This window comes from Cavia porcellus, unplaced genomic scaffold (genome assembly GCF_034190915.1).
Source record: "Cavia porcellus strain 051 isolate PalLab524CR breed Dunkin Hartley unplaced genomic scaffold, mCavPor4.1 scaffold_25, whole genome shotgun sequence".
Classification (NCBI taxonomy): domain Eukaryota; kingdom Metazoa; phylum Chordata; class Mammalia; order Rodentia; family Caviidae; genus Cavia; species Cavia porcellus.
Genome location: NW_026947508.1, coordinates 16,493,065 through 16,518,591, shown reverse-complemented (window position 1 = coordinate 16,518,591; position 25,527 = coordinate 16,493,065). Strand labels below are relative to the sequence as shown.

At 49.1% G+C, this 25,527-nt stretch overlaps 1 protein-coding gene, 1 long non-coding RNA gene and 1 other non-coding gene across 3 annotated transcripts; all 3 read left to right on the top strand.

Moving 5' to 3' along the window:
- The first annotated feature begins 1,163 nt into the window (after positions 1-1,163).
- On the top strand, positions 1,164-9,935 carry LOC134472947 (uncharacterized). Its single transcript, XR_010042988.1, has 3 exons — positions 1,164-1,601; positions 4,021-4,238; positions 8,586-9,935. It is a non-coding gene; the product is annotated as an uncharacterized LOC134472947 (long non-coding RNA).
- LOC111757274 (small nucleolar RNA SNORA2/SNORA34 family) lies at positions 9,290-9,426 on the top strand. Its single transcript, XR_002791647.1, has one exon. It is a non-coding gene; the product is annotated as a small nucleolar RNA SNORA2/SNORA34 family (small nucleolar RNA).
- Positions 9,936-14,729: 4,794 nt separating the features above from the next.
- Positions 14,730-21,599, top strand: LOC100717471 (chymotrypsin-like elastase family member 3B). The gene is made up of 8 exons (XM_003471343.2): positions 14,730-14,797; positions 15,610-15,689; positions 17,459-17,556; positions 17,690-17,824; positions 18,991-19,127; positions 19,337-19,479; positions 20,382-20,534; positions 21,433-21,599. The coding sequence occupies exons 1-8, from the start codon at positions 14,758-14,760 to the stop codon at positions 21,448-21,450; spliced, it is 804 nt and encodes a 267-aa protein (XP_003471391.2). The 5' UTR covers positions 14,730-14,757; the 3' UTR covers positions 21,451-21,599.
- Positions 21,600-25,527: the final 3,928 nt, after the last annotated feature.

The following is a 25,527-nucleotide window of genomic DNA, read 5'->3' as shown; positions in this document are numbered from 1 at the left end:
ACCCTCTCATTTTATAAGTAGGGAAACCAAAGCTGGGAGAGGAGCTGAAAGGTGGAAGCATGAGGGTAACAGAGGCTGCGCAAGGGCCCACCCTGTTGCTTTGATAGGTAGGGATGAAGCCAAAGCAAAGGTTTCCTTTTTTTTTTTTCCTTCCTGGTACAGGGGATCAAACTCATGACCTTGTGTTTGCCAGGGAGGAGCTATGCTTCTGGGCTATATCCCTGGCCCAGCTTCCTGGTTCTTGAATCACCAGTTGGAATACCTGGCCATCTGGGAGACAAGTGCCCAGCAGGGCAGTGTGGACAAAAAATACATATTCTCTTCCTCAAAGATGTTAGCTCTACAGTGACAACTCAGTACGCCGGGCTGAGGTGTGAGGTGTCCCTCTTAGTCCCCAGCCTAGCCCATTTGTATAGGGCAGAGAGGAGACAGGAATAAGTCAACTGTGAGCCTCTCTCTATAAGCTAAGTTTCTTCCTCTTACTAAAGAGCAAAGCGAGCAGACTTCTTAGCATCTCTGTGCTTCCTCTTACTGTCTGTGCCCTGTAATCTGCATGCTCACTCGACCAGATCGGTGTGACTTAAAAGTTTTGGTTTTTAATCATCAGGCTACCGAGCACCCTCGTATGTCACCAATAGGGAAGACTCGAGGAAGAGGCATACAGGGTGAGGATTTAGGTTCCTATACAAAGCTCATTCCTGGGCAGACTAGTTCAAATCCCCAGGACACATGCCCACTGCTTGGGTAGACTAAGGCAGGGCCTGGTTAATAGACAATCCTATGCCTCATCTGGAATGATTCCACCCGGCACCCTACAAGATCACTGGCTCCAAGTAACAGCCAGACAGCTCTCTTGCGAGTTCTCTCCTTCGGGAGGTACAAAGGCCCCAGGGCTTAACCTCAGGGTGGGTGGGGCGCTGGCTCAACTGCAGGCAGTCTGGCTCAGGCAGCATCTCAGTTCCTGCTCTTTTCTTTTTCCTTTTCCAACTGGGCAAACTCAGTTTAGAAAGTGAAAGGATTCCCGAGTTCCGCGAAGGAAGAAGGCTTAAGGACCTATGACGACCCTGTGCAAGGTTAAAACCATGAAGCTGCAGTGCACCGCCAAAGCCTAGAGAGACCAAACCTCTAATTTCGCCCACTGCCAGCTTCCGGGCGGGGTCTACTTCCGGTTCCGGTAGCGCGCTACAAAATTCCGCGCCAGTGAGCTGGTATCCCTTTCCGGAACTCGCGTGGAGTGAGGCGGGGATCGAGTTACGTGCTTGATCAGCCCGCGTACCCCCTGTGCCGCAGCCCTCCTAGAAGGCATCTACACCGGTGGACGCTCCCTTCCCTTCTTTACCACCTCGGGCCCGGTCCGTTGGGAGTGGGCGGCCTCAGTGGCTGCAGCCCCAGGAGCAGGCAGGCCCTAATCTTGAGATTTGAGGCTTCTCGGGCAGAGGTAGTTTTAGCTCACACTTCAGCTCTTTCTCCCCAGGTGGAGATTTCTATCTGGAGTCCCGGAACCCATTGCTGAGCCCGGCCTCCATCCTCTGAGCCGCGCCCCTAAAGTGGGAGGGATCGGGCTCTGCTCCCGCCCAGATGCCGAAGATTACTAGGTCCAGGTAATCTAAAGCGCTCTGCCTTCTGGTTCTGTGCTCTTTAGCAGATCCTAACCTCCGCGGGTCTAGGTTTTCACATCCGTGAATGAAGAAGACTTTGTCTGCACATGGGTTATTGGGAGGATTCGTTGAGGAAAACCTGGGTAGCTAGTCTTTAAAATTCAACAACTGTTGGCGGCTGCTGCGGTTTATGGCGACAGCTGGGGCAACAGCTGTAGCCGGAGTTTAATGTGAATGGCTGAGGGGACCGTATTGAGGATGCCTCAAGTTCAGCACTGCCAGTGCGCCGTGGAGATTTGTAACTGGCGAGGGTGAGCTATATGTTCGACACGTGGCCTCTAAGACAGAATTTATGCGATCAGAATTTATAGATCAGCTGTGGAGCTGCCTTTCAGATTAGCTTTAGGACAGTTGGTCTGCCGAAAACTGATACCATTCCTAGAAGGCAGGGTAGGGGAGACCATGGAACTAGAATTTTAAAAGGGATGTTTTCCTAAATGAATTAGGGATTTTTTTTTAAACTCAGGTTTTGGGCGGGAGAGAAAAATCTGAAACGTTTTCTAACTCCTGTGTTATGAAAGTAGTACATATTTATAGTTGAAAACAGGGCAGAGATTTAGCTCAGTGGCTCAAGTGCTTGCCTGGTAAGCACAAGGGCGTGAATTTAACCCCTTGGTACCAAAAAAAATAATTTTTTTAATAACAAATGATACACAAAAGTACAGTGAAAAACTTTTCCCTTTTCTTGTGTTACTGCTCATTAAAGCAAATGCTAGTGTATGTGTGTGTGTGTGTATATATATATATATATATATATATAGTGTGTGTGTGTGTATCTTTTTAAGACAAGGTCTCTCTGCAGTTCAGGCTGGCCTTGAACTCACTTTGTGGCCCAGGCTGGTCTCGAACTCTCAATGATCCTCCTGCTTCAACCTCCCCAGTGCAGGGATTACAGGCGTGAGCCACCACGCCTGGCTTATTCTAGTATATTTTGATAACTTTCCATATATTACTTGTGGGTATATCAGGTTATATATGCTTTTGTGTATTTCATCAGATGAGGTCATAACACTTTTTTTTTGTCTTTTGAGACAGGATCTCGCTATGCAGTTCAGGCTGGCCTCGAGCTCACTTTGTAGCCCAGGCTAGTCTGGAATTCGCAACGATCCTCCCACTTCAGCCTCCCAAGTGCTGGGATTACAGGCATGAGCCACCATGCCCAGCTGTGGCTCATAACACCTTTTGATCTGTACCTTAACTCCTGTTTTAATAGGAATTTCTTGGCATTCATAGGCCTACTTTTTTCTTTTTTCTTTTTTTTTTTAACAAAGCTGCTTAGTGTTCCATGGAATGATTGGAGATATTTTAATTACCTTTTTTTTTAACGAAAAAAAAAAGTTTCGTAAAAAGTGTGAGATAGCCATGGTGGTGCACTCCTGTAATCCTAGCGCTCAGGAGGCTGAAGATTGTTGCAAATTCAAGACCAGCCTGGGCTACAAAGTGAGCCCAAGGCCAGCCTGAACTGCATAATGAGACCCAGTCTCAAAAAGACCAAAAAAATAAAAACAGATGAACAATTCTTTTTTTTTTTTTTTTTTACTTTCTGAGATAGTGTTTCGCTATGCAGCTCAGGCTGGCCTGAACTCTGCAGTCCAGGCTGACCTCAATCTCTGTAGCAATCCTGCCTCAGCCTCCTGAGTGCTGGGATTACAAACATGCACCACTACACCTGGAAACAATTGCAAATTTTTCAAGTGGGTGAACTACTGCAGTTAGGTATATATTTAAGAAAATAGTATAGCTGGGGCTGGGGATTTAGCTCAGCAGCATAAGCGCCTGCCTTGCAAGCAGGCAGTCGTGAGTTTGATCCCTGGTACCGATAAAAAGGAAAAAGACAAAAAACAAAGAAAATAGTATAGCTTTTACAAGACTAGCAATGTAACTATGTTATACACTTTTAATTGAAAATACAATTAAAAATAAGAAAATACAGCATAATAAAAAACATTTTTCAGTTAACAGTATTGGATACATAAATATTAAGACAACAAGCCAAAAAAGGAAAGTGGCTGCTATTGAAGTACAGACCAGCTATGGAGACTAAAAGAAAAGTACAAAAACCATAAAACCTGTAGTTTTCTGTGACTAATAGCCATATGGTTGGAGTATAGGCAGTAAAAAAGTGATTTTGCTATGTTTGAATGTGTTATACTTTACTGGCCAGTTACATAATAGCTTTTTTTTTGGTATCAGCCTCTTTTTTTTTTTTTTTTTTTTAAGGGAGTTACATTTATTATTATTTTATTTTCGGGGAAGGGGAGGAGAAGGAGGATAGAGGAAGTGGGATATTTGACTCTAGGCCATATAGCAGTAGGTTCACTATTGCTAAGCAGGGAGGCAGGATGGTCATTTGTTTTCACAGCGTCCTCAGTTCCAACATGGCGTGGATCTCAGCAGACACTGCTGGTTCTCCCCCTGGAAGGGCTGCAGTGGGCCACACTACTGCTGCTTACCAGGGAGGGGAGGTGCTGGCTTGGCTTCCCAGAGTCCTAAGTTCCTACATGGCGTGGATCTCAGGAGACACCGCTCGGTATCAGCCTTTTGAAGTCTGAGATGTCAGGGTTGTGCCGCCATCTGCAGGTACTTTCCTAAAATATTTCATTCAACCTTTCCTTGACTATTTCCTTTTTACCCAAACCTCTTGTATTAGTTTGTTTTCTCTGACTATAGCAAAATACCTGAACCTAAGTACTTTAAAAAGAAAGAGGCTTATTTGAGTCACAGTTTTGGAGGCGTAGCGGCGTGGTGCTACCATTGGCTTGGCTTTGGTAAGAACACCCTGGCAATTAGTACACAATGGCAGAAGTTTGTTCAGCATGAAAGATCAGACACTGAGATAAGAAATGAGACCAGGGAGGGGTCCACTCATTCTTTTTCTAACTCATTCTCTTGAGAATAACTCCTTCCAGGAGAGCAGTATCAATCTTAAGTGAAAGCAGCTTCCCCCGTGACCTGATGACCTACCACACTGGGGTCCAAGCTTCCAACACATGGACTCTTAGAGAGGAATCCATATCCAAACTGCAGTAGCATCTCTGGTGTTGTAGCCAGGGGTTGCAAGGAAAACAAGTCTATACAGGACACAGAATTTATATTATCTATAATGGTCACCCGTGGAGTCAAAAGAAAGTTCAGGAAATCTGTCCACAACACTAAAGATTAGAAAATCCAGCCGAGGGCTTGGATTCCGTGGCAATAATGTGCGTGAGTGCCCCTGAAAACCTACAGCCCACAACAATGACTCATGCAAGTCTATTTCACAGATCTTTGCTGGGCAGGCCCAAAGGTCAGTGGTGGAAACTAGAAAGTCTGTGCCAGTGGGGTGAAGGATCTGTGCTGGAGCCAAGAAGTGACGCTCACAATAAGGACCAGGGCTCCCCTGGAGAGTACCACAGCCATCCTCATCAAAATGAGGTCCTGAGCTCCTCCAACAATGAGAACAGCTGAGTCCCTCTCAGGAAGGCATCGTGACAAACTTTTCTTGGAGAGTAAATAGCACACATGTTCCCCTTTAGAGCCAGGAAGTAATGCTCAAAGTAAGGACCAAAGCTCCCCAAAGTGAATTACAGTCATCCTCAGCAGCAAGGTCCCGAGCTCTTCCAATGGTAACAGCTAAGCTTGTGTCAGGAGAGCCAGCATGACAAGCTCCTCCAGGAGAACCAACAGCCCCAAACAACAATACCCTTAAGAGAACCCACAATGCTACACTTCCTCACCAGGTCTCCTTTTTATGCTGGCAACAGTCCTCAGGTGGGCCATCCACTCATTTCTGTTTTGTGTTCTATTATTTGAAAGACCTCTGTCTCACATGCACTCATGTATAGAAAATGTAGTTTTCTTGTAAATAATGCCTTTTTTTGGACAGGGCCCCTAATCCAGTGAATCAAAGTTCTGGCACTTTACAGGTATTTCATTTGTTCAACTCTCCTTCCACTACAGCTAATTTGATAATCCTGCAGCTGTCAATCATCCAGAGTTGGTGGATGACTACTACCTGGATTTTGACAAGTTCTCATGTGCCTCTGAGGATCTTTTCCTTGCTTCCTTTCATTATTATTTCTTCTTCATCTACTTTTCCTCCTCTTCCTCCTCCTTCTCCTTCTTTTTCTTTCCTGTACTGGCAATTGAACTGAGCTACATCCTCAATGTACCCCACCCCTCTTTTTCTGAGACAGGATCTTGCTATGTAGTTCAGGCTGGCATTGAACTTACATGAAGCCCAAACTGACCTTGAGTTCATGGCAATCCTGACTCAGTTTATCGAGTGCTGGGATTACAGGTGTGCACCACCCCGACCCCTTGTTATTTTTTATTTTGCAACATGGTCTTATGAGATTGTCGTGAGTGTCTTAGAGCACTCTGAACTCCGGGCAAGGTAAACACGCACACACGCCTGATCGGGACACGGGGGGTACAGTGCTCGGAAAAGAAAGACAGGAGAGACACCTTTACTGTCTGCACCGCGTTACACTGCACTGCACGCACAATCTTTATTTTAGGATTCATATATAGTAAACCCGATCAGTTCACAGAGCCCAGATAATTAAGTAGTGAAAAGGCAATCTTTGTGGCAAGCTACAACGTGACAGACTACAATGTTTATTCTAAAGCTATCTAAGTGAAGTAAATAATCACAACCAGTTCTCATAACTTCTCTAGCCCAGGAAGAAATTCATTAGCTCAAGAATGTTGTTAATTTGTCTGCTGTTAGTGTCACAAAGGGTGGCCAGCCACTTCCTCAAGACTTCTGCAAAACAAAGCCAGCTCACAGTATGGATTCCAGAGGGTGAGGGGCTCACTGAGAACAGGCATTCCTATTCTACCTCCTTCTCGCATACCAGGGCGGCTATTGTAAATTGCAGGTTAGAGGGGGTTGGGCCTACAAAGTGACACCTCATCCCCCACATGAGATGACTAGTCTAGGCTAGAATTAAGACTTGTGATCCTTCTGCCTCAGCCTCCTCAGTGCTCAGAGTACAAGTGTGCACCACTACATACCAGTTCAAAGTATGGTAGTTTTTAACCCTATTTTGTTTCATATATTGGGTCTTACTATGTAGTTCAGACTGGCCTTGAACCCTGGCTGGCCTTGCATTCATGGCAGTCCTCCTGCCTCAGCCTCCTGAATGAATGCTGGGATTATAGGCATGCACGATCACATCCAGTGATACTTGCTATTTTTTTTTTTTTATCATGAAAGACTTGGAGGGAAGTAGAAAGGACAGTAGAGTAGATGTAAATAGACTTTTTACTTTTTCTCTTCTATTTTAGCACCTCTTCACTATTTATTTTGGAGACCTGGCAAATGTTTCATAAAAAGGTTCAAGGGAGCAAACACATAATTTTAAAACCTCACTACCATGTGCATATATAATTATTTTTGTTTCAATTTAATATAAAGTGGGTATGGTGGCACATGTCTTCAATCCCTGCACTCGAGAGGCTGACCCAAGAGGATCACCTCAAGTTTGAGGCTAACCTGGGGTGTATAGATGTGGGAGACAACTCCAGTGACTCCCTTTGAATCCAGAACAATTACTGTGACTTTGATTACTTGGAGACTGATTTCCTTATACTGAGGTGTAAAAGGCTGGCCAGGGTATTTCCTTCTCTCTTCAATTGGCTCTGAGCATTGCAAATAAGGCTAGCCGAGGTGCTAATGTGCAAAGTCGATAGCCATCATACAGTCCTGTTTCCTCGCATGGTGCTCTCCACAATACAGGATTGAGCTTGCAAGATGTTAGAGCAAATAGCTCTGGGAATGTCAATTGGATATGAGCCTTGAGATAGGCTATGACTACCCAGTGCACAGGAGTTGGCATATCAGAAACCAAAGTGATAGCCCCCCAAAACAATCCTACTACTACCTTAATTGGAAGGACAATTGTAAATTGTCCTTCTGGATATCTTTATTTCTGCAAATTACAGAAATGCTATTCTTAGACCTGGCCAGCCAGCTCAAGTTACTCAGTAATCCCTGACATCCTCACTATCACTCATTCCTGAGTCACCCCTCTTTATTCACAAGATAATAAATACTGGGAGAGGCCTAAGATCCAGGCCTTTGTCCTCATGTCTTCGCGAGGATTGGACTTAGGACCCCTTGGCTGCCTTTAACTTGGAATTTGTCTTGGTGTCTTTACTCTTGCCGTGGATTGCACTAGTGATGGTAGATTGCAATTAACCTGCTGGGATTCCAGTGACATCTTGATGGGATTATAAATATAGCCTTTTGGATTGTGAAGAAAACTAGAAAGAGGATTACAATCCTTGGGTGACTGAACTCAATATTTGGGTTTACAGTAATAGTGAGTTCAGGGCCAGCCTGGACTATTCAGTGAGATTCTGTCAAAACACAAATAATGATGATAAAAATTGTAAAGGAGCAGCAGATGGTGTCACTTATATTCCTAGCTACTTGAGAGGCTCAAGCAAAGGATCTCAATTTCGAGCCTAACTGGTCAATTTAGTGACTTAGAGAGACCCTGTTTCAAAACAAAACAGGCTGGGAATGTAGCTCACTATGTAGGCCCTAGTTCCCAAGGCTGGGGGAAAAAATCAATAGGGGCTGGAGGTGTACCTCAGAAGAGCACTTGCTTAGTATGCATGAGGTTCTAGGTTGGATCCCCAGCACCAGGGGAAGAAAAGTCAGTAGGAATGACCTGGACAGTAAGACAGGTCATTTTTGATTTTTAAAAAATCTGCTACAGTTACATGAAAATGCTGCTTCCTCTACTTAGCTCTGTCCTTTCTCTTCTGCTTTGAATATTGAAAGAAAAGGAGATGCTTTTTCTTACTATTTCAAAATCAAAACCAAAAGGAAGACTAGTTTTACTCTGGTGTTTCTAACAAAGTGTATTCGAATGCTGCTTTTTATCCCCAAGTATCCACATTTCCTTAAATCTGGGTTGTGTGTTTCCACTGTAGCACCTCAAACCATCCCAGAGCCACAGGAAGCACTGAACACACACGAGCAGGAAAAGCTGAGTGCCAGCAGGGAGCTGAGCAGCCCTGCACCAAAAGCAGTTCCAGATCGGCACTGAGCTGAGCACTGAGTGGATGGACGAGCCTCGGAGCTGGACCAGGGCCAGGAAGGTTCCTCGGGCTGAGCTGTGCTGGGGAGGCAGCTGCCGTTCCCTCTGCCGGCCACAGCCCCAGCCATGGTCTAGAGCCTGGCCTGGGGCCTAAACACAGATCCCCATGCAGGCAGGTGAGCGTAAACTGGAACAGCGCTGCGGGCAGGCTGGGAGCACAGGACCGGCACAGGACAGGTAGTGGAACAAAGGCCATCAGAGTGAGAAAGCACACAGGACAGCTGCCCCCACGTGTTCCCTACCTCTGTGAGTCTCTTACCCTTTGCTGTTTTGTCCAAGTTCAATCCTGGTTTGGAAAACAAAGGCCACGGGTCCTGTCAGCGGCACAGTGAACATCACAGCCATAATCTCCAGCTCACATCTGTTCCTGAGAATGATCTAGGCATTCTCCAACACTGACTCCTGTGAACAAAAACCAATCTATCACCTGGGACAGGTTTATTAAGGACAGACTTAATACTTCAAGGCATCTTGAATGAATTTCTGGTGCAGTTCAGAAGCTTCCATTCATGTTACCAAAGCAAGAATCACACATTCCTGGCCCTGAATCAAAGCCAGAAGCTTCCTGATGCTGTTGGTTTCAAGCAGGAGCCTAAGGAGATGTCTTTCTATGCTCTGTTGGCCATTTCAGAACTTGGGCAGTGAAATGGTCAATTCATTAAAAAGAAACAGCTTTAAGCAACCCCTCCCCTCCTGGTGAGCGTCTGTGAGTGTGGCAGGCTCCGGTGGCCCAGGATGGGAGCCTCCAGCGTTTACTGTGACCCGAGCCATGCTGGGACCTGGAACGCCAGGAAACCAAGCAACCCCTCCCCCTCTGCCTGTTTTGTTTTATTGAACTTCAATGTACATGAAAGTATGGACAGCTATTTTGAAGAAACGAGAGATTCTACAACAGCCATTAGTGACTTCCCTATTGTCTGGTTTTGAAGACCTGAAACTCCTTCCTTGTTCTGTTCAGATCAGTTTTATACTATGTTGTTTTGTATGAATTCTCTGTATGCAAAGACATGGACAACTATTTGGAAGAAAACAAGAGACAATATGATAGATAGTGAAGATCTCAGGTTGTCTATCTTTGAAATATATATCTCTTGCATTGTTTTCTTATGTCCTATTTTGTTCTGTTATGTTGTGTTTAATTCTACTCCCTTTAAAATAAAAAGAAACACATTCTGAAGTGAAAGCCGATTACCTCTTCAGATACATACAAACTATATGAAAGCACCTTACAACCTGCCAAAAAAGAGATCTTTAGCAGAAGATAAGCTGGTGAGAGCCACAAGGAGTGGGTCATGTGTCCTGCTGCTTGGGACTGACAAACTCCTGGAGTTCACAGTCCCAAGAAATAAAGCTGCTTCAGCCAACAGAGGTCCAGCCATGAGCTTTGATGAATTCTTATTTCAACCAAAGAAAAGCTCAAAGAAGAAAAAGGTTCAGATTTCCCATGGCTGCAACTGGCTCTCCAGGGGGAATCTTTGGGTTACTTCTCACACATGGGCAGAGCAAGAAATAACAAGCTCGCTGATAGTTGTGATTCTGTCTCACACCTTGGCACTTGAGCTCTGGGCTGTTCTGCCAGATGGTATATAATTGTCCCTGTGCCAACCTTTCCATGATCTGCTCCTGTGTCTGTGCTCCTCAGTCACTGTCCAGCCAGCTTGTGGAAGTGGCTGAGAGTGGACCTTGGGTCCAGGTGCCTCTGCAAAGCACAACCTCTGATGGAGGCTGCAAGGCTGGGAGGATTCCTTTGAGGAATGCTCTCAAGGTCCTCACCAAGAGTCCTCAACAAGGCTCCATGGCGAGAACCCAGAAGGCTTTTGTGGAACCTGGACCTGGGACACCAGCATTAGGATGACTTCTAGCTCCTTAGCCACTATTTCCCTTGGGAGAGAACTTATGTGCTTAAGTAGACAGCAGGAGAGAGTGTCCGTGCTGCAGTGCACTCTGGATTTTTCTATCTCTTTCATTTTCTTTATTATTTTTGGTTTTTTCAAACAAGGTCTCACTATGTAGTTCAAGCTGGCCCTGGATATACTGCCTAGCTTTGAACTCTGGGCAAGTGCCAGGATTACAGGTGTGGGCAATCATGCCCAGCACAGAAACAGAATTTCTCTCTTTTGTTCTTTTCCTTCCTTTCATTCTTTCTTTTTTTTTTTTAAATCGGTACCAGGGATCGAACTCACAACCGCGCACTTGCAAGGCAGGCGTTTATGCTGCTGAGCTAAATCCCCAGCCCATCTTTTTTTGAGCGCCCATCTTTTTTTGAGCAGTGGTATTTTTGACACAGTGTCTTGCTATGCAATTTGGGCTGGCCTTGAGCTCACCTTGTAGCCTAGGCTGGTCTTGCACTATGATCCTGCCTTGACCTGTGTGCTGGGAATACAGTCGTGTACCGTCACAGCCGGTTAATTCTTAAAGTAGAGACAATGAAGAACATTAACCTTGCTGGAGAATATCTTATTCATTTTCCCTCCACCATGATGCAATTTAGTTTATTTTTTTGTACTTTTTTTTTTTTTTTTTTTTTTTTTTTGTCTTTTTCGTTTTTATCGGTACCAGGGATCGAACTCACGACTGCCTGCTTGCAAGGCAGGCGCTTATGCCACTGAGCTAAATCCCCAGCCCCGTATTTTTTGTGTTTTTTGAGACACCAGTCTCACTGTAAGATCATGGTGCTTTTAATGTGACTGCACAGATGAGGTTAAACTGGAACTCGGGGCCATCTCCTGACTTAGCCTCCCAGTGCTAGGATTACAGGCTTGTGGCACCCTGCCCAACTAGAGTTTCATATATAAGAAGGATTTAGAAAAGTTCCCCCTATGTATCCCAGACTGGCCTTGAACTTGCAAGTGCTAGGATTGCAGGTAGACATTGGGGCAGACACTGGCAATGCCAGGATGAACAAGACCAAGTTTTGCCCCTCCCAGAGATTCCTATGGAGCGACACCTAGAAATGATGAACCCAACGATAACGGCTCCCAAGTTTCCCAGCCTCTGCCTCCAGATTCCCCCAGGGACCCCTTGCTGAGGCCTAGGGTGTGTAGAACCCGTCTTCTTCCCTGCCTGCCCCCTCTTCCAGGATGGTGCAGAGCTGTACCTTCAGGGGTTTGGCTCAAGCTGCATTTGCAACCCCAAGCTCAAGTTTCATCAGCAGCAAAGCTGGTGACATCTTCCCAGAAGCCCTGAAACCCAAACAGGTCTGGCCAGGAGCCCAATGCCATGGCTGCCTCGGGTGATCCCCTGATACCCAGCAGAGGGCCCAGTGGCTGCGCGTCTGTGTGTGAAGCTGGCATCATGGCTGCATGTGCTCAAGGCCACCTGGATGAGCTTCCTGTTTGACGCTGGGGGAGGCGACGAACCCTCCCTGTGCCCTCGGGTTGGCCTCTGGCACAGTGACAAGCCAGGGGGCCTGAAGGAAGTCCTTGTTTCTCTCTGGGATAGTGTCCCCATATGTCTGGTGGTAGAGGGTACACAGATGGTCTTCCCAGGCCCTGTCCACTCCAAGCCAGCTGCAGCGGAAGCTGGGGCTTGTTACCTGCCGCTCAATCCCCCAGCCAGCTCCTGGGCTCCTCCCTCCTCCTTCCTCCACCCAGAGTCTAGGGAAAGTCTCCTAGTGCAAAAGCTGACTAAATAAACCTGAGCAGGCTCACCGGAAGAGGGCAAGAGAGGGTACTGCTATTTTTATCCCACTTGAAGGATTTTAACAGCTGCTTTGCACGTGTCCTCACACTTCCCTGGCCCACACTAGCGCAGGGGCAGATGTCCTCCCGGGTTGCCGGAGGGATCCATTCCTCAGCACGAACCACCCGGCCATATGCCCACCTTCCACTATGAGGGGTCCACCAGGCATCATCCCCAACTTGAGCCCTCCAGGCAACAGGAACCTGGAGGAAGCCCAGCACCTGAGGGAGGCTGCCGAGGTGTTCTGGGGGAGCCTGAGCAGTGGGGCCCTTCACTCACCCAGCAATTGTGCGGCACTCATAACATGACAGGCCAGGAGGCTGCTGCCCACGGCCAGCGAGGAAGGCCTGAGTGCCTTCCACAGCCAAGGGACAGAGCACCAGGCACTGTGCTCCCTGCTCCACAGACACACCTCAGACACTTCCTCCTCCAAAGTCACCCTGATGCCGCCCTTCCCTCTCAGATGCCGCCTCCACCACTCAAGCGGAGCTCCCCCCCCTAGCTCTGTGCCCGGGTCACTGAAGGGGTCCAGCTGTCAGCCTCGCCCTCCTCATCCCTACCATGCTGCAGCACCCGGCCGCGGAGGAAACGGTTTTGTTTAGTTTTGTCTCTTGAGACAGGCCCTTGCCGTGTGACAACTTGGGATCTTTCTGCCTCAGCCTCCAGATTCCTGGAGTTATGGGCATGTGCCACCACGCCTGGGCCAAGGAAGAACTTGCTTCAAAGTACACTTGAGATTCCAGGTCCTTCTCCTCTATGACACCTGGGCCAAGGAAGAACTTGCTTCAAAGTACACTTGAGATTCCAGGTCCTTCTCCTCTATGTCACCCCCCCACAAACCCATGCCTTGGTCCTTATGCTTAGAACAGAGTCCCAACTCCTCACTCCTCTGATCTGCAAAGATGTCCTCCAGAATCTAATCTCTGTTTGTCTGTCTGTCTTTCTCTAATTTCAGGTAGGAGAAGCAGAATAACATTAATCATAGTCCTCAGTCCTCTCACTACCTATCCGTGAAAACGCAGCACTGTCCAATCACGAGTCACTTTTAGTTAGTGGAAGGTACAGCTATTTTCAATAATGCTCTTAAACCCTTCCTCACCACATCTGACAAGGATAAATCAGAAAGATACCCAGAAGCTAAAGGGACCTGCTGTCCACTGAGAGATTCCGTTTGAATGTCAAACTCTGGAAAAGGCAAACCTCTAGGGGCAGAAGCAGGGAGCTGGTTGTTTGGAGAAAGATTTGAAGGTCCTGAAAAGGTTCTGTGTCGACATCACAGTGGTGTCTGTGAGATTTGCTTGTTTTGACTGCTGATTAATATTCCATCAGGAGAGCACACTCCAGGTCCCCAACCACTCATGGATGGAGCGTGAGCCCTCCGTGTCTCTGGGGACTGAGGGTGGGCAGCGTGGACATCTTCATCCCCACCCACTGCACTCCACGGCCGGCTTTGCAAGCAGTGGGCACTCGCAGTGCAGCTGTGGCCACACGAGTCTCCAGCTGCAGGGCTGCGCTGCGGTCCCACGCTGGTCTCTCTGTTTTTGAAGGAGCCAGGTCCATTCCACCTGAGACCGTGGCACTTACCCGACTCATCCCTCCACCCATCATGCTTTGCCACCAGGCCCTTCCTGTGTTGCTTTTACTTGTGCAGTCTGACTTAGTCAAATGCACCCCTTCAGTCTCACATCCCTTTGAGGCCTGCAGCTACAGGGGTTTCTCCCACCCCTACCACAATCACCTCTGTTTCCTTCGCTGCAGCATCTGCTGCCACCACAGTTGGAAACAGCCTCATGGATCTTGGCTGGTTTATCTTTCTCTGTGCCCCTCGAGCCAAGTCCCCGGAGAACCCAGACCAGGTCCTGTTCCCAGCTGAGCCCCAGCACAGAGCCTGAGGTAGGCAGGGAAAGTGCTCAGCACAGTTATGCTAATTAAGGCAGAGGACATGAAACCCATTGGAGACCAGGTTAATCTACCTTCCTAGGGGCACAGAGTGTGGATGTGGCAGAGGCAGGATTTGAATCCAGGCCTGGCCAGCCTCAAGGCCCATGTTCTTTTCCAAAGCAGCCTGGCAGGTTCTGACGCAAAGCGTCTTCCGTTTCTCGGTTATCAGCAGGCTACTCAGTGCCACCTGTGCAGTCACCTGGTCCTCCTATTGGTTGTTCCTCCTCCATGCACAGAGGGAGGCAGCATGGCCTTGGGCCCTGGGGGCCCTGATATGCCGCCACCTGTGTTGGGAATGGTGCCCGGCCCAGCCCCTCCCTCTGCACTCTGCCTTATATCAGACCCTGGGTCTGGGTTGCTTTCCCATCATCTCAAAGCTCACGATGCTCCGGTTGCTGACTTCCCTTCTGCTTGTGGCCCTAGGTAAGAGCCAGCCTCAGCCTGGGGTTCCTGTGCCTCAGCTGCCCAGGGTCCAGACAGACCCGATACCCCATTCCACAGGTGAAGTCTCAGTGTGTGCCGGGCATGATTGTGGAGTCACAGCAGGAGTGGGGCTGGAGGAGCAGTGGATGGAGCAGGCCAGGGGAGAGCTGGGGGCACCCCAGGGCTGCATGGGCCTGCTGTGGAGTGAGCCCATCTTGCGGATGAGAGACCTCGTGTGCTGTGCTTAGCCCTTCAGTGGGAAGGTCCATGCCAACTTCTTCCCACACTCAATCCTCTGGCTGCATGTCCCAGCCCTTTCTTTCTCTCTCTGCTGTCTTCCTTTTGGGCTCATGGTCCCCTCCTACAGTTTGACTATAACACTCACTGATGTGCTTTGTATGGCAGGCAGGATGCTGCCAGATCCTTCTTAGATTAGCTCATTTAGTTTTCATCACACAGCCAAGAAGCCAAGGAGTTATTATCCCCTTATTACAGATGGGGAAACTGACCCTCAGAGCAGTAAAGAAATGAGTTCTTCAGTAAGCGGCAGGCTGCCACTAAGGCCAGGCAGGATTATTTTAAAGTGCCCAGTCTTTGTGACAGTGGCTTCCACTTTTGAGGAAGCCCTACAGACACTGTCCTCAGTCGCTTGGAAGAAGACCTTGGGCTCCTGGGACTCCAGAAAGCCCTGCCCTGTTCCAAATGCCCATTCCAGTGAAGGAAAGGAGTCTACACACCCCGGGCATGGGACACTGGCCTTCTCCTTCCTTCTGGACAATCTCTGGCTGAATGTCACCCGATCTCTCCTCTAGCCTCAGGCCGAACCATCTACAGCCCCTCTGGGCGCGTGGTCAATGGTGAGGACGCTGTTCCCTACAGCTGGCCCTGGCAGGTAAGAGCTGGACCAGGTACTTGCTGCCCTCCACACACTCTGGCCACCAAGGCCTGGTGACCCCATGGGACGCGCTTCCTATCCATATCCCACTCCGGCGTCCCCAGGCCCAGAAAGCTCTGCACAGTCTGCTTCCCCTGGGGGCTTCGTCCGTTCAGCCTAGGGCCTGAGCTGGGCTCTCAGCAGTGCGGAGGGAGTCTGTGGGGAGGGCAGGATTTACAGGGCTGGCACAGTAATAGTGAGCTTCGAGGAGGAAGAGGGCGAGGGACTTGGTTCTGGATTCCTCAAATTCTACATCAGGGCTCTAAAGCCTAAGAACCTAAAAAGATGAGGGTTACATTTGTTCATGATTTATTGGTGCTCAGAACAAAACCGAGGACCTTGAGTATTCCTAGCAAATGTTCCACCTGAGCCACATCCCTATGCATTGCCGAGCCTGCTTGGTAAAAACTTTAATTGAAAAAAAGTTTAACTAAATTAAATTAATTAGTTTCTTTATTTTTGGTTTTTGGGACAGGATCTCTCCATGTAGTTCAAACTGGCCTTGACCTTGCTATGCAGCCCAAGGCTGGCTTCAAACTTGCAGCAGTGATCCACCTGCCTCTGCCTCCTAAGTCGTGGGGTTATAGGCCACGGTACACAGCATACATTTTTTTTAAAATGAAACTTTGAAACACGGTCTCACAACACACCCTCAGCAAGCGTAGACTTCCCATCCTGTGCCTGAGCCTCCCTGCTAGCTGGCGTTACAGGCATGTACTCTGGGGGTGCGGGGCTCTGCAGGGCGCATTGAGGGGAGCACAGAGAGCTACACCCACTCTGCTGTCAATCACAGCGTCCCCAGCCACAGGGGCTGTCTCAGTTTAATCTAAATGAAGGAAGGTTAGACTTCAGATCTTCAGTGCCAGCCTCATTCAAATACTCAAGAGCCACGTGAGGGCAGTGGCCACAGGAGACGGCAGAGATCTAGGATATGTCCACGGTGGTGGAAGCTTTGCCTGGGTGAGGACGCAGCCCCACCCTGAGAGGATCACAGGGTAAACTTCCCAAACACAAGGCATCCATCTGTACCGGGAACTCATACTGACACCACCATGTCCTGAAAGCAGCTGTGGCACGGGAGAGGAATGCGCCTGCATCCACTCCAAACCATCTTCACTACTAATTAAGTGACTCAGTGAGACAGTGTCTCAGCACTCAAATAAAGGGCCTCAGACATCGGTGAGTGCAAAGGCCCTGGGTTCAGTCCCCAGTATAGGAGACAATCAAAGCAAAGCAAAACCAACTCCTATGGGCCAGATGTGGCCCCCTGAGAGTGTCTGCCGACCCTTGCTGTGCAGGGATCTTTACAAAATGACATGTGTGGGGAAGGAGAAGAGAGATAAGACTCAGGATGAGTTGGGCTTCAGCAGATGCAGGAGGCCTTGAAGGACGTGAGGCCCAGAAGAATGGCAGAGCCTGAGAGAGACCTTGAGGATTCTCAAGAATGGTTGGGGACACCTTAGAGGGAGAGTCCAGGAGTCCACAGAGAGGTTGTAGAGCGTAGGGTGTGGGGGCTCTGGTGAATCAGAATGTGATCCCAGTGCAGAGAGACAGGACGGCTATGAGCAGTTAAATAGGTTGTGCACTGCACATTTCAGAGGGTGCCATTCTTTTCCACGGGAACAGGGCCCTTAGAGTTGCACAGGCCAGCATGGATAAAGACATGGCGGACAGGCCCTGCTGTGGGGCCCAGGACACTCAGGCCCCCTTTCCTCACTGCCCACCAGGTCTCCTTGCAGTATGAGAGGAATGGGGCCTACCATCACACCTGCGGTGGCAGCCTCATTGCCCCCAACTGGGTCCTGACTGCAGGCCACTGCATCTCGTGAGTTCAGTCACCGGTCCCCGGGCCCTCCCAGCTCTTGTCTCTGGTGAGACCTGGCCAGCTGGGATGTGGGTGGATGAAGGAGAGGAGCCAATTGGCCACAGGCCTGGACCCACCTGGCTTCCACCCACAGGAGCTCTCTGACCTATCAAGTGGTGCTGGGCGAGTATGACCGGTCTGTGAAGGAGGGACCTGAGCAGGTGATCCCCATCAACAAGGGCGACCTCTTTGTGCACCCGAAATGGAACAGCAACTGTGTGGCCTGTGGGTGAGTGGGGTCCCAGGTCACACCCCAGGGGCACCTCCACTTGTCCCTCCAAGCCCTGAGAGCCTGATCCCCAACCCACAGCAAAGGCCCACTCAGGCTTGAGCATGGGGAGCCTTTAAGGACCATGACATGTGACTCCTCCTCCTACAGCAGGACCCAAGGAGGGCCAATTACCCCAAGAATCCAGGAGCCCCCTGGCCCCTGCTCCCTTTCAGCTCCAAGGTTCCTCCTTGTGACCACGTGCACTGGTGCCTTCTGGCCCCAGCAGCATGGGCAACAGAAGGAGCACTGGCCTGAGAGCCCACTCCCGAGTGACCTTTCCCTGTGGCAGTTTTGCCATTTGTCATGGCGTGACCATGAAGCAAGTCTTCCGGGCTGGCTGTGAGGGTGAAGGGGTCCGTCTTAAGCCCTTGATGCAGGCACAATTGAATGTGTGGGTGCTGCAGTTTCTCTGGGGAGCAGGTAGAGGAGGGCGTGGACCTGGACTAGCAGAGTAGGCTTGAGGCGCTGTGATGAGCAGGACCCCGCCCCATCAGGGGCTCCTGGGTGAGCAGAGACAACTCAGACCCAGGGAAGTGACTTGCAGAATCAGCAGGCAGTGAAGACAGAGTTCTGTTGCTCACAGTGTGGCCCCAGGGCAGCAGCATCCCAGCAACCCTGGGAACCTGTTAGCTACCTGGATTCTCAGGGTTTGTCGAGACCCAGGGCCTTGGCAAGGCTGAGCAGGACCCAGCAGTTGCTGCATGCAGAGCTCTCCAAGTGGCTCTCACTGGGGGAATTTAAGCACCCAGGGGAACCCTCCATTATGAAGGTCAAAGGTCAGTGTGAGAAGGAGTGGGGGAGTTTCCACAGCCACTTGGCCTGGCCATTATTGTGGCCCATGCCTGTGATCACAGCACTAAGGCACACTGAGACAGGAGGGTTGAGTTTGCATTTACTCTGGGCATCTTAGCAATTTAGTGAGACCCTGTCTCAAAAGAAAAGGAAGTGGAAAAAGAAAAGAGCTGAGAGTGTAGTTCAAACTGGGGTTCAGTTGCAAAAAAAAAAAAAAAAAAAGAGTTCTCATAGTTGGTGATGGGGAGCTGAGCCTCAGTAGCCTGGTCTGGCCCCAGATGTGGAGCTGCCTAGTGGAGGCCCAGGCTCCATGTGACTCTTCCTCGTCACAGCAATGACATCGCCCTGATCAAGCTCTCTCGAAGTGCCCAGCTGGGGAATGCTGTCCAGGTCGCCAGCCTCCCTCCTGCTGGTGACATCCTGCCCAATGGAGAGCCCTGCTACATCAGTGGCTGGGGCCGTCTCTACAGTACGTGCAGAGCCCTCTAGAAGCCCAGACACTGTGACAAAAAGCCAAACCCAGGGCCGTGGGAGGAAAGCCGAACTATGTCTGGTGTTCGATGACCAGGCAGCAGCATATGGTCCCCTGGTTCCAGGAGTGGGGTTTGCTCCGCGTCCCCTCTCAGTTGCTTCTTCCCTGAGCCCCTGTCTCCTGCTCAGAGCCCCTTGTTCCTACAGCCAATGGGCCCCTGCCGAACAAGCTGCAGCAGGCCCTGATGCCCATGGTTGACTACAAGCACTGCTCCCAGAAGGACTGGTGGGGCTCCACTGTGAAGGCAACAATGGTGTGCGCTGGCGGGGACCTGCAGTCGGGCTGCAATGTGAGTCTGCCCCATGCAGCCCTGCTGTCCTTGTTTTCCTCCAGGCGGAACATGGGGGGACCTCAGCAGGGAACCCAGGTCTGGTAGGCAGGACTTGGATTCCAGTTCCAGCTCACAGGCTGCCTGCCCTGGGATGTCACTTCCCTCCCTGGTCTCAGTCATCTCCATCCACACAACAAGGGAAGGTGCCCTCTGACCTCCAAGTCACACCGTGTCCATGTGGTTCACACGATTTACATTTTGTAAAACCAGAATTACACATTCAGAAAGCCAGGCATGGTGGTGCATGCCTATAATGCCAGCACTCAAGAAACTCTGGCAGGAGGATTGCCACTAGTTCAAGGCCAGGCTGGGCCACATGGTAACTTCAGGGCCAACCTGAAATACACATGAGACCCTGTCTCAAACAAACAAACATTCAGAGGGTTCAGAGGGTTCAGGATGTGGCTGATTGGTAGAGCACTTGTCTAGCACTGGGTTTGAATCCTCAGCACTGAAAATAGAACAAAAGAAAAGAAAGAGAGGGCTGGGGATTTAGCTCAGTGGCTTAAGGGCCTGCCTGGCAAGCTCAAGGTCATGAGTTTGATCTCCGGCACCAAAACAAAAAAAGAAAAGAGAGAGACAATTAAGTAAGAATATTCTCCTTGAACTGTGAGTTTGAACAGTGAGTGACATTGGTAATTAACTGTGGCACCGGGCACAGTAGGTCCATTTCTTGTGACTTTCTCCCCACTGGGCACTAGGATCACCATCATCCCATGTGAGCCACACAGACTCTCAGAGGGATTTTTTTCTTGATCCATCACAAAACATGACACTGACACCAGAGACTGCTGAAATTTAAACCCAATACACTAAGCCCTACACCCAGCTAAGCCCTCCAACCTGTCTGTCAATTCCAGGGTGACTCTGGAGGACCCCTCAACTGCCCGACCAATGCGGGCATCTGGCAGGTCCACGGTGTGGCCAGCTTTGTTTCTTCCCTGGGCTGCAACACTCTGCAGAAGCCCACAGTGTTCACCCGCGTCTCAGCCTTCACTGACTGGATCAAGCAGGTGAGCTCAGAGGGCTTCAGGGAGGGCCCCAGACCCTGAGGAGGGCAGAGGCTCCTGCAGGCAGAGCAGGTGCCCAAGGCCATTCTGGAGGGCAGGTGTTTTCTGCAGGACCTGAGAACCTCCCTGGCTTCTGGGCAGATCTGTGAGCCCCAGTGCTGAGCTTCCTTAGTTATCAGGGGTGACTGTGTGGCTCCTGTGTGTCTTCCTCGTCAGCAGACACAGGGCCTCCAGACCCATGAGAGGTGGTGACAGCCGTGATGGCGACATGGAGGCCCCTGTGAGAATATAGAACTAGTTCCTCACTGGGGACAGTCAGTCCAAGACAAGTAAGATGGTTCATGAGAATGGCAGTGACCGTGCTCTCCAGGCCGCTCACACCTGTGCCACAGCTGGGCATGGTGGTCCACACCTACAACCCCAGCACCCTGGGAGGCTGAGGCAGGAGGAGCCTAAGTTTGAGGCCAACTTGGGCAATTTAGCAACTTAATAGACCCCTGTCTCAAAAACTGAAAGACCAGGTGGGGGTGGGCTGGGGAAGTCGCTCAACCCAAAGGCCCCAGAGATTAGTGTGCGGTGCTGAAAACCAAAAATGAGGTAGTACCAAAGGGCTGGTGAGGACACAGCTCGGGGTGCAGCCACCAGGGCACCACAGAAACCAAATACCACGGGGCACTGACACGGGAACACGAGTTCATAGCGCCATCGAGGACCCCGTGAGGAAAACACTGGCACTATGCCTACTTCAGGGGTAAAGAAACTGAGGCGCAGGGAGGTCCAGTGCCCCCGAGGGCCCCACAGCTGGTGGGGTGGCAGAGCTGAGGCCGGGCCCAGTTCCACCCTGCTTCACTGCCCGTGCTCCTCACCACGCCTCTGCGGCCTCATGCCTGCCTTCCCACAGACCATAGCCAACAACTAGGAGCAGAGCCCGGCTGGCCGCGCCGATCGCACCTCCTCCATAAAGAAGAAAGGTTTCTCTGGGATTTAGCTCAGCGGCATAAGCGCCTGCCTGGCAAGTGCAAGGTCGTGAGTTTGATCCCTGGTACCAAATTTAAAAAAAAAATAAAAGTCTCTCCGCAAGCCCCGCATCTTTCCTCTACTTTGTCTCTCCCCTTCCTCTGGGACCTGTGATGAGACAGACAAGCAGCACCCGACTGTCCCCTTCCCCGTGTCTGCCACAGGGCGTGTGGTTAGTGGAAGGCTGTCACTTGTCTGCCTCATGCTTCCCTTTGATCCTCCTTAGTGTCCCCCTCCCCATAAGGCTGCACTGGCACAGCTGGCCTCCGTGACTTCAGTGCCCTCCCTCCCCAGCTCCAGCAGCCCTCACCCGAGGTGCAGCCCAGCTGCCAGTGCCCCTGCCCCTCTCCAGACCTTGCAGTCTGTGGCCACCTCTCGGCAAAAGTGGGCGACATCAGGGAGCCATTTGGGCCACATCAATATCCCCACCTCTTCAACCCCAGGCAGCGCTGACTAACACAGGGTGCCCTCCTGAAGTTTCCCTGGGTTGGTTCTGACAGTTTTCATGGAGATGTGACAGCTGTCCAACACACAGCATCATGAAGTGTTCCATGAACCTCATCTGTGACAGCTGCTCTGGTCCTGGACGCCCCATCCTGGTCTACAAGGTGTCTGCCCTGACCTAAGCAGGCTCAAGCTTAGAGTAAGCAGGAGAATTAAATTTGGACCAATCAGTGTGCTTCGATTGGAAGATGCCAGTTCAGGCCAGTTTGGACCAATCAGCAGGCCCAAATGTGGGCAAATCCCAGGCCTGATCTGCTATATAACAGGGCTCACCTCACACTTCCCAGCTTGATACAGGCGGGTACTTCCTGCTGCAGAGTGGGTCATGTTCCAGCAAAGCCCCCCTGGGGGTCCTGTGCCCCTGCTTATGTTTTATTCCTCAAGCAGTGTGGGCTTGGCAGGTCCTCTAAGTCCATTCTCTTATCCTGAGTAGTGACGATGGGATGGTTGCTTTCCAAGAAAGAGCCTGGAATGCTGGGGGCTGGCATTCCTGAGAGCTCCAGAGACCAGGAGCCCACAGAGCAGCAACTGGCAACTGTGGCACCTGGTGGTGGCACACAGCAGCCTCCAGTGTTGGCATCAGGGCCCCTGGGGAGCTGCACTGTGCCAGCTCTTGATTGCTGTAAGCCCTTAGGTCTGAAATGCAGAGGTCAGACTGCATCCAGCTGTCTCAGATGAAGACGAGGCGGGAGAATGAGGCACACAGGGAAGGAATTTGCCATGGTGACCGCCTTCGCTGGTTGCCTGGGACTCAGGGGCTCCTAGCACCCAGGACTTGTGGTGTAAAAACTGAGCAAAATGTCAGGAAAACTGGGTCAATGTGTCACACATAAACCAGAGCACAATTATCTAAACCCTGCACAAAAGCTGACCTGTTCCACTTGATATCATGAAAGAAACCCTGGCTCCAGAAAGGACATAAACATTTAAATAAATATTTAATATTAATCCTCCATTGTCAGGTATGGTGCACCCACCAGTAATCCCTGCACTTCTGAGGCTGAGGAAAGAGAATCACTACAAGTCTGAGGCCAGCCTGAACTGTATAGTGAGTGCAATGCTGGCCTGTATTACATTCCAAGATCTGTTTCAATAGGTGAAAAAAAAATCAGGAAAAATTAATGCCCCATTAATAGTATCTGTGTTTTAAAAATTAGGTTGAGGGGCTGGGGATTTAGCTCAGCGGCATAAGTGCCTGCCTTGCAAGCAGGCAGTCGTGAGTTTGATCCCTGGTACTGATAAAAATGAAAAAGACAAAAAAAAAAAATTAGGTTGAAAGTAGTTAAACAAGAGAAACAAATAAAAGAAATAAGGACAGCAAAGAAGAAGTTAAATTATCATTATTTGAGGATGACATGATACTGTACACACAGGACCCCAAAAACCCCACCAAAAAGGCTTTCAGGTTTAAAAACCAAATTCAGTAGCATAGTTGGATACAACATCAATACTCAAAAAGCAATAGCCTTCCTGTACACAATGAAATAACGCACCATGAGAGAAATCAGAGTAATAATGCCTTTCATAATAACATCCAGAAAAATGAAACAGCTATGAATCAATCTGAGGAAACAAGTTATCTCAGACTGATGAGGCCCACAAGCTCCCAAAGGAGTGGACAGCAAATAAATAAAATAAAAAAGACAAATAGTAAGATTTTAGGGCTCCAGAGGGTCAAAACTCCATAGCAGAATTCAAGACGCTCTGAGACTGGGACAAGGAACTTCTTGGGCATATTTATTTGGTTTTCAAACAAGAGAAAGTCTTAGAGTGGGAGACATGGGGAAACTGAGCAGGGCTTTGGGAGTCTGTTCAAGGACTTCGCCAAGTAATGAAGTCTTACTTTAGGAGGACTATCTTATCTCTAGGTGGATCTTCGCCGGCAGGAGAGAGATTCCTGCAGCTGCAGTCTCTGTCTAGTTAGCTGGGGTTGGAGCCAGGCGTCCTCAGCTGTCACCTTGTCTTGTCCTTTGTGGCGTCACAGCATCACAGACCACTACAGGCCTCAGCTGGGTGATTCACAGAGGTTCACTTACTATGAATCCATTGCCCATCTCCAGAGAAGGAGTCTAGGCCTTGGACGGACTAACAGGTAAACATAGAAAGCCAATTTAAATCCTGCTCAGAGATGCTTCTTAGTGGTCTCCATCAGGAAGTAAAAGACCTCTAAATTGAAAACTATGGTATGCTGATAAAGGAGATCAAAGAGGATATCGGAAAACGGAAGGCTGGGGTTATACCTAGTGGCACAGCACTTGTCTGGCAAGCACAGGGCCCTACGTTTGATTCCCAGTTTAAAAAAAAAAAAGGAAAGATATACCTTGCTCTTGGGGAGGAAAAATCTTCATAGTGAAAATGGCCATAGGTACAAAACCATTGTATAGATTTAATGCAATCCTGATCAAAATCCCAACGCCATACCTCACAGAATTAAGGGAAATGATCCTAAAGTTCATTTAGAATCAGAAGAGACCTAGAATAGCAAAGGCAATTCTGAGCAACAAAGGCAAGCCAGGGGGCATCACAATCCCTGACTTGAAGTTATGCTACAAACTTATTGTGATAAAAACAGCATGGTACTTGCAAAAACACTGGCCCAAGGATGAGTGGAATAGGTTAGAAGATACAGAAACAAGTCCAGATGTACTGGGCCACCTTTTCTTTGACAAAGGAGTCAAACACCTTCACTGGAGGAAAGATAACCTCTTGAATAAATGGTGCTAGAAAAACTGGTTTTCCACATGCTGACAATCATATCCTTCACCATGCAGTAAACTAAAATCAAATTGGATCAAAGCTTTAAATATTGGGCCAGGCATTTAGCTCAGCAGCATAAGCACCTGCCTGGCAAGTGCAAGGTCCTGAGTTCAATTCCTGGTACCAAACTAACAAACAAACAAAAAACTGCCAAAGCTTTAAATATTAAGACAGAAACATTAAATCTGCTGGAAGATAGAGTAGGTAGAACTCTTGAAGATATTCATGTAGGCAAAGGCTTTATAAAGAAAACCCCAATCGCACAGGAACAATCACAAAGAATCAACAACTGGGATCTCATATTTAAGGTTTTACACAGCAAGAGAAACCACCAATAGAGTGAAGAGACAATTATGATGTGGGAAAAATTTGCCAGCTGTTCCTCAGACAAAGGATTACTATCTAGAATACATAAAGAACCTCAGAGAATCAGACCTACCCAAATGTAAAGCCCCAATCCAAAAATGAGCATCTGAAATGAACAGACACTCTCAGATGAAGAAGCAGAAAGGGTAGACAAATATATGAAAAAATGTTCAACATCACTTGTCATTCGAGAGAGTTAAAACAATGCTGAGATTTCATCTCACACTAGAAAACATGACAATTATCAAGAAATCAACCAATAACAAATTCTAGTGGGACTATGGAGAAAAAGGAACCTTCTCCACTGTGGGAGGGAGTATAGATTGGTACAAACACTGTGGAAATCAGTGTA